This window comes from Periplaneta americana, chromosome 3, assembly GCF_040183065.1.
Source record: "Periplaneta americana isolate PAMFEO1 chromosome 3, P.americana_PAMFEO1_priV1, whole genome shotgun sequence".
In the NCBI taxonomy this organism is placed as follows: Eukaryota; Metazoa; Arthropoda; class Insecta; order Blattodea; family Blattidae; genus Periplaneta; species Periplaneta americana.
In genome coordinates this window covers 179,317,622-179,326,584 of record NC_091119.1, presented here as the reverse complement: position 1 = coordinate 179,326,584, position 8,963 = coordinate 179,317,622, and the positions used below count along the sequence as shown (strand labels likewise).

Genomic DNA, 8,963 nt, shown 5'->3' with positions numbered 1-8,963 from the left:
GAGCGACGGGACTTTTTTTTATAACTTCGCGCGCTTCCGTATTTTTGTATACATTGTTGTTATTACCGGTAAAATCTCCAAAGTGAGCTGTACTTGATCATGAGATGGAAGACAAAAAAAAAAAAAAAAAAAAAAAAAAAACGAAGGGTGTCGTATGAAGCAAGCTTCAAACGAAAGATCGAAAGGTTATACTTATGCTGAAAACCATGGAAACAGCCAGGTTGCAAGAGAATTCGGTGCAATAGATAGCAACATTCGTTTATGGCGCCAGCACAGAATGGCGATATTTTCTTGTAAAGCGACAAGAAAGAAGTTCACTGATCCACGAAAAGGAAGGTAGAGGTTTTGAAATTCATACAGGAAAGACGAAAAAAGACTCCTTGTGAATAGTGATACAATTAGAAGTACTACTGGTAAAGTTAATGAGATGGCTACAGCCCGTGATATATCAAGGCAAGTGTAGGTAGGTATTAATATGGGTATAAAATTAAAATTCGTACCAGCTTCGCAGCTGCGCTTTACATTCGTAAATAAACGTTTTTATATAATTTCAAACCTTTAAAAATTGAGGTGCGCATTAGATTCGATGGCGCATTATATTCGAGTAAATACGGCATAGGCCTAAGTATGCAATTTGAATCATGAAATGTCCCTCAACTTTACTGATGAAATTATGCTCTGTCCAGTGACGCATTCAAGTATTAAAAGGAAGTGGGATTTAATGACCAGCTTGAAATTTCCATTTTATATAACTCGATGCAAGAGCACATTATTATTTTAAATATCAATACCAAAGAAGTACCGGTAAAATAAATAAATAAATAAATAAATAAATAAATAAATAAATAAATAAATAAATGAATGAATAAATGAATGAATGAATGAATAAATAAATAAATAAATGACCGGCGTAACTCAGTCGGCTGCGGCGCTTGCCTGCCGACCCGGAGTTGAACTCGGGTGTGGGTTCGATTCCCTCTTGGGCTGATAATCTGGTTCGGTTTTTTCCGAGGTTTTCCTCAATCGTAAGGCGAATTTCAGGTAATCAATGGCGAATCCTCGACCTCATCTCGTCAAATACCATCTGGATACCACCAATTCCAATGACGCTAAATAACCGAGTAGTTGATACATCGCCATTAAATAACCAATTAAAATTAATAATAATAATAATAATAATAATAATAATAATAATAATAATAATAATAATAATAATAAATTTAGCTTTTTTGCCGATTACATTACACTAGTTTACTGTCGGGAGCGCTACTCTTTCGGGCAGTTGGCAGGCCTATCACGGGGAAATAATAGGATGATAGATGGGGAGTGGTGATAAAGGGGTAATGAGGAGTCCGGTCGTGGCACTTGAAATTCAAAGTTGGAAAGAGTGAGGGTAAAAGAGAAGGAGTAGTGAGGGGAAGGAGAAGGAGGAGAGAAAAGAGGCAGAAGAGAGGGCGGAGAGATAAGACACAAGAGGATAAAAGGTAAAGAGGAAGAGGAGGGGAGTGGAAGGTAGAGAACAAGACAGAAATAGAAGTGTAACAGAAGAGGAAACGCATTTGAGGGGATACCACAGTCTAGTATAGTGAGGATCACGTAAGTTCAGTTCCCAAACAGCAAATATTTCCGCCTTGTCAATGTTGCCAACTGTTACCAAATATCACCACATGTAGTAAAATCACGATCCTATGTACTGAATGACTTCTTTACTCACCGTACTTTACTTTAATGTTGGAAGGTTATTCTAAATAGTTTCAATAATAATGAGAAATGTATTGCTATGTTCTATTCTTTTATTCCTTTACATTATTATTAGTATTAGCATTAATAGGTTACTAGACGTAAATATACAACAAAGTATAGTATATACTATTCAAGAATCAAATCTGTTCCAAGACCAATTAAATTATTGTCACTTCACTTCAAAGATTCCAGCGTACATATACTGTACTTCCTAAAGGTAGATAAATTAATAACCAATTGACTTTTGGTTGGAATTCGAATGAACTTCTGATTATCTTTTGAAATTAGTAAGGAAATGGATAATACAACTAGGCTAAAACTGAAATAATAATAAATCAACTTACAAAAATAATTTTGGTCCTTAAAAGCCATAAGTAATTTCACTTCTAGATACCTTTTTAAAGATTTCATTTGTTTGTAAATTGCTTAATAATGTTACACTTACACTTATTATTTCTGGAACTCCACGTCTGTCATTGAAAAAATGTATGATACATAACTGTGAAGTCTCTTTTTGGCTCTTGTGTCCTAAATTTAAATAAGAAAAAACAAATGATTCAAGAAATGTGAGCTGGTGTAAATTACATACTCAATTAATAAAATAATTACTACCAAAAGAGTATTTTATTAATTCTATACAAAAGATGGATTACACAGAACAGATGGCCAGAAATCATAGATTTATACACAACATACAGCATGAAACGATCATCAAAAAATGCTTTTTGTACACAATAACATCTTTCAAACGAAGTGAAATAGCCAATAAGTTCAATAAATATTATGCTAATAAGTAATAACTATAATTAATAATTATCTACAAGCTGTAAAAGGGAATAAAATAGTATATTGTTGAAATTAGGGGGTATGGTTTATTACGTGTATTTATAATTTTAATTACTTTTTCTACATTTAATTATATTTTAATTTCTATTAGATTAGTTGGTGGTGTGGGTGTTAGTTTTATCTGTGTACGTCAGACTATTAAGGAAAAACTGAAAGAAATATTAAATCTACAATCTACTTTATATAACAATATTTAATCAAGAACTGAATATTACTATTCATTTAATAACATAAGACCCAAAACATCTCCAAGTCCAGACAATACACATGCTGATTTTCTTAAATATGTTGGCAAACAAGCAAACTCACTACTTTTATCTTGTAATCTCAACTAAAATACAATATCTGTCTGGAGAAAACCTATCATAACATCAATTTTGAAAAGCAATTATTCAACTAATATTTTTTCGAGTTATCGACAGATACCACTTACCAGTATGATAGCCAAAATTATGGAAGAGATGATTTCATAGATTGAATTGGTTCCTGGAATCTAGTAACTAACTTTCATCTTATTGAGTTGACTTTAGAAAATTACATTCAACAAATGGACAGATTTTAAATTTTAGTCAAGATATTAAAGATATTTTAAACAGAAAACAAAACACCTTAGCAATTTTAATTTATTTTCAAGGATCATATGGCTCTGTAAATATAAATCACTTAAGAAATTGCAAACTTAGGGTGTCCATGATAAAGTGTTACATTGGGTCAGTGACTTGATTATTTGATTCATTGTCACAAATATGTAAATAGAGACAGATTCATCTGGGCTTCCCACATTGTTGTTTTCAGGAATACATTTTCCAATATTAATGTCGATGGTCTAACTAAAGAAATAGGTCTTATGATAATCTCATCATTTGCAGATAATATGGTTGTCTAGAACAAAAAATCACAGTCCACAAATATTAATAAACTGAGCCAAAATCCCAACAGACTTTTTGACTCTACTTGGAGAACTCAAACTTGCTCAATCAAGGGAAACTTTACTAATAAAACACAATCCCAAGTTATTTCAAAATGAATAGTATATAAGTTAACTTTAACAGATTATGTTAAGAAATGTGATACTTCTCCAGACATTTTAAAAATCATTAGAAACGATAAATGATCTGGTCAGTGAGTGACTACATACAGTATTTTTTATAGATGGATCCTGTTTACCAAGCCATAGATGTAGTGGTGTTGTAGTACAATACCAGTATATTCCCTTTTACAGGGAATTATATTCAAACACTTGTTTGCCCCATTTTAACCGTGACAATGCTTTTTAGTTTTTTAAACTTTCTGGTTATTGTATTGTGTTTGTGTTTAGTGAAAGATTTTAGATAAGGGTGCAAATAGCCATAGTAGCTGACGCGTCCTTTTTAAATGCCACTAACTAACTAACTAACTAACTAACTAACTAATTAACTAACTAACTTCAAACACTGACTAATTTTGATAGTGAAAATTTAGATACACTTTTAAGCTTACAAAATCTCCAGTATCAACTTCATAAATCTGAGAAGGCTGTCATACTATCAGACTCAAAATCAGATATTCTTGCTGCAGTATTGGACGTAACAGCATGAAATCTCAATATTTTACAGTGTTTTAATATTTTAAGCAAAATGGTCGAATTACATCGACGACTGGTACTTCTGTGGATCCATGAACTTTATGGAGTGGGAGGTAATGAGGTAGTTGAAAGGTAGCAAAATTACTGTAAGGTTATCTATACCTGCATCTTACCACACTGTTAAAAGAATAACAAGATCAGAACATGACAATGTGGTAACAAAAATCGGAATGATTCTAAAGCAAATGAAAAAATTGCAATAGGCCATCCGGCATCTGCTCCACGATGGAGGAAAATCCTCAGAAGAAACCAACTAATCAGACCAAATGGGGGATCCAAACTACCCTCGAGTGCAGCTCTGAATTTGCAGGCCAACGAGTCTACCAACTAAGCTACATTGGTGGCTCCACTAAAAATATGAAGTACATGGCACTCAGATTATTAAATTGACAAACCTAAACAATTATTCATCAGTTAAGCTATAAAATATAATACATAGCAAGCAAGTTAATTCAATTTAAAAGTATAAACAATTCAATCAGTTGAAATATACAGAAATTGATAATAAATATCATGCAAATTACTTCACATCACAAGCATAAACAATTCATCACTTGTGGTATACAGCCTACTATTTAATTTATAGCACATACAATTCGTCAGTTAAGCTATAGGCCTACAGTCTACTATTGAATTTACAGCATATATAATTCATCAATTAAGCGAAACAAAAATATAGTACAATACATAGTAAAAATAATACACCTAATTTAATAACTGAACTTCTATGAAAATCTACAGTGGCAGTACTCATATTATCACAGGCCATGATTGTCTCAAATATTTACAAAGAACTGATATTTCAGAATCTCCCCATGCCATTTCTGAAATCTCAATGAAGATATGGATCATTGTCTTGACTGTTTAACTTTACACAGCTTTCAATCATCTGGTTAAATATTGGAGTGCAAGATAACAAATGACATCAACTGCTGAACACTTGGTATCAATCAACCAACAACTTCATTAGATTAAAGGGGGGGAAAAAAACTGAAAGAATTAATTGTATATAGACACAACACATAAGACAAGGCCGCTTCAGAACAGTAATTGGCAAGGCTCTGTTGTTTTAGGATTCTTATGTAGATTCAATTTCACCTGAAAGAAAAAAGTAGCATCTATAAGTATGCCTAATTATGAGAAATAAGAGAAACGGTTGCAATAATAGTAGTAGTAGTAGTAGTAGTAGTAGTAGTAGTAGTAGTAGTAGTAGTAGTAGTAGTAGTAGTAGTAGTAGTAATGATAATAATAATAATAATAATAATAATAATAATAATAATAATAATAATAATAATAACTGCAAAGTATGGAAATTAATATTGAAATATAATATCAAAAGGTGATTTCACACCATCAACTCTTATCATTTAGTACAACAAATCTATTATATTCAGTTGCAATCACCAGTAGCTGTTCTTTCCTCCATTTTGTTGTTGGCTGATTTTTCACAAGTCTGCTATGATATGCAGCACTATCCATGACAATAACGCATTGCCCTAATGTTCTCAGGTCAACAACTGTGTTTGCACCCACTTCTCAACTACAGGGCTATTCATAGCACTATGGTAGTCCTGACTTTTCTTTCAATTGCATGAAAAAATTAAATCAGCACCTGCAATAAAAATTATACCTGGGCATATAATTACGTCACATGAATTCACAGCATTTAAATAAAGAAAATAAAACATAACATAACATAACATGACATGAGATCCTCTTTGGTGAAAGGCTTTCCCACGTTTTTATTTAGTCACTAATTTTTATATTTTTGTACCCTGATTAAAAAAATTACTCTTGCCAAATTTATGTAAAATATAAATCAATATAACTTACCGAGTATAAATCCACCTTTCGTTCCGGCATCTAATCTTCCACCCTCATTTGTTGGTCTATGAATAACACCATTCATGCCACTGGAAACTTCACCTGGTTTATTTCATGAATAAGTGGGTGATCCTACTTAAAAAAACAGAGAGAGACAAGCAATTCACATTGACACTCTAAGAGACACAAACATTTTAAAGACAGGAAAACCGTTCAAGAATTTTATAACTAACCTCTAGTTATAATATGAAACTATTAATTGCAAAACATGTTGTTCCCACTTGAATTCATTACTAGTAGCCTATATTAATTGCAATTTCATATTCAACATAAGTGTTAACCTATTTGTTAGTAAAAAATTCAATCACTCAATGTCTCACAATACATTGAAATTTACCATTCATAAAAATCCAAGTCTCATCCAAGAATACTACGGGTTTAGGGTTCTCACGCTCCATATTTCTTATATATTCTCTTAAAAACGAATAACATCACTTTCTCGTACATGTGTATAAGGATCCCCTTTGCTCCATAGAAATTTCATCTCTTTCAAAATTTTTTTCACCGATGATAAGGATACTCTAAATAAATATGTTTCATAATCATCATTCATATGTTCCAGAACTTTTGCTGCTGTTAGTACTTCCCCTGTAACAGTAAATGAAAATTATGCCATATTTTTATACATATGACTAATATCAGAATTACATTGCATAAATCAACACAATAATTCCTGTAACTTCCCTACCTTTATGTAACTTGTCATAAATAAATCTCGCAATTGCATCTTTCGTAAAATCATCAGCATCAGTCACTGGATGTTTACGTAGTCTATGTTTTCCTGGTGTCACAAGTGGGGTCCCCTTCTGTGAATTTCTCACATTCGTGGCTGTAGTAAAGCCAAGCTGTAATAACAAACAATAACATAACACTTCTAAAAATTGTTATATCATAAAATTCATGCATGATACCAACATTTGCAGCTATATGAATAGAAAATGATCAATATGTTAGGTTGGGTCTACGATAGGTTTAAGTAGGCTAATATTTAGGTAATTCTCCAGAAAAGCTACATCAAAGAAGGCATAATTTTATTTTGTTTAATTGATTTCTGTGATATGTACATAGTGATGAACACGTGGTTTTAGTGCACAGCCACAAATACTTTCAGCACAAAAATCCTTTGACACTTACCTGTATATTCTAATGCATTGTTGTAGTCCCTCCCTCAAACTTGTTACTAATTACCAATATAACATGCGAGAGGTCCATGACGAAGAGAAATGGTTAGTTTCCCAGTAGTGCGTCCTCGTCCTCTCGAGTGTTATATCTTAACAAGTACTTTGGGTGGGGTGGCTTTTCTGAAGAAACACCATATTTAATATTACTTAGACCAGTCATGAATAAATTATTCAGCCAGAGTCAACGTTCCTATGCTTTATAGAGTATGTTATATAGTTATTATATAAAACTGAATTATTTTTAAGCACCATAACAGGCCAACATTCATGTAATATTTGCTGCAATATCAAGTTAATAATTACAATATGACTTGTATTTTCTTCGGCCGATGTGGCATGTAAATTGTGATCTGAACGGTTAATTTAATACTAAAAGAGAAAACTGGAAATTTACTTTCGTGCTGTTTGATTATTTGTTCGTCTAATTTGTAAATGTATTTAAGCTATCACCTACTGCAGTATTACAGTATCTTAAATGTATTTAGTTTGGCAATATGAAAATCACTGACTTGATTAAACATCTAGGCCTAACTTAAAAATTTGTTTTGTTTGACCACAATCATGAAATTATTAGTGCAAACTCCTAAAACTGAATACCACTTTGAAATGTATGTTTAAGAATACTTACTCCTAATAATTTTCCTATTCTGGTTGTAATTGCTGTCTCCGTTAGCATAATTCCTTCTTCATTATCTTCTTTCTTCAACTCATTATACACGTGAACTACAGATTTCTGAAGCGTACTCTGAATGCCACACATTTTCTTCCTTGGAGGAGTCACTGCAACACTATTTCATTTTTTGACATAGTAATAAAAATCTAAACACGAAAGAAATTCATTAAAATTTGAAATAATATTTCTATCCATTACCCACGTGCATTATCACCCCCAAGTATATTATATTTATTCGTACTTATCTGACTATTCTTGAATTATAACCACAACGCAACACATAAAATAACTATTATGTATTAATATTAATACTAATATTAATTAATTATTAATAAGTTCGAATTTCACTATCTTCCAGTAACCGGCTGAGAAATCTAGTACAATTTTAATTTCATGGAACTCCAGTACCGGCAAATATTGTCGATATTTGCCTCAGCTGCCAACATACCAGTTACAAAATCACTACCATTTATAGTATTTGTCAGTATCGAAATTCGAAACGAAGTTGGCAAAAGAAAATTCAACCTTCAAACTAGAAAATCACCATAATCCACTAGCATTTGTAGTAATGGGGGAAAAATGGTTAGGTTTCACCCTTAGGGTATCAAGTTACCTGGTCTTCCCTATATATACAGTCACGAAGCTTGAGTTGTGAGGGTGCTAGGAACAATAGACTGTGTAGGTACTATTTCGCATTGTCTATAATGAGGCGATACTAGTGATCAGCAACTATCTATAAATGCATATTTACTACGTATTGAGCTTCGTGACTGTATATACTAGACTAGTGATGTCAACGAGAGCGCAAACCTGCTCATAGCCCGTATGCGCTGATCAGAGCACGTAAGGCACGCAGGTACAAGTCACTGGTGAACACAAGGGTTGTACATTACACATTGATGAAGAAGTCGTTCAGTAAGTTTCAGGCTGACTAGACTCTTAACTTCTTGTATAAGTGAAAGATGAGGTTGGTTTGTGGAAATTATTTAGTTATAAAGACAAGCAGTGTCGA

At 32.5% G+C, this 8,963-nt stretch overlaps 1 protein-coding gene across 1 annotated transcript; it reads right to left on the bottom strand.

The window, feature by feature from the left end:
* Positions 1-2,704: 2,704 nt before the first annotated feature.
* LOC138696859 (uncharacterized) lies at positions 2,705-8,547 on the bottom strand. Its single transcript, XM_069822310.1, has 6 exons — positions 7,907-8,547; positions 6,786-6,942; positions 6,435-6,685; positions 6,047-6,172; positions 5,618-5,825; positions 2,705-5,311 (listed from the first exon to the last, which is right to left on the bottom strand). Exons 1-3 carry the CDS (start codon positions 8,036-8,038, stop codon positions 6,513-6,515), a joined length of 462 nt encoding a protein of 153 aa, XP_069678411.1. The 5' UTR covers positions 8,039-8,547; the 3' UTR covers positions 2,705-5,311; positions 5,618-5,825; positions 6,047-6,172; positions 6,435-6,512.
* Between the last annotated feature and the right edge of the window lie 416 nt (positions 8,548-8,963).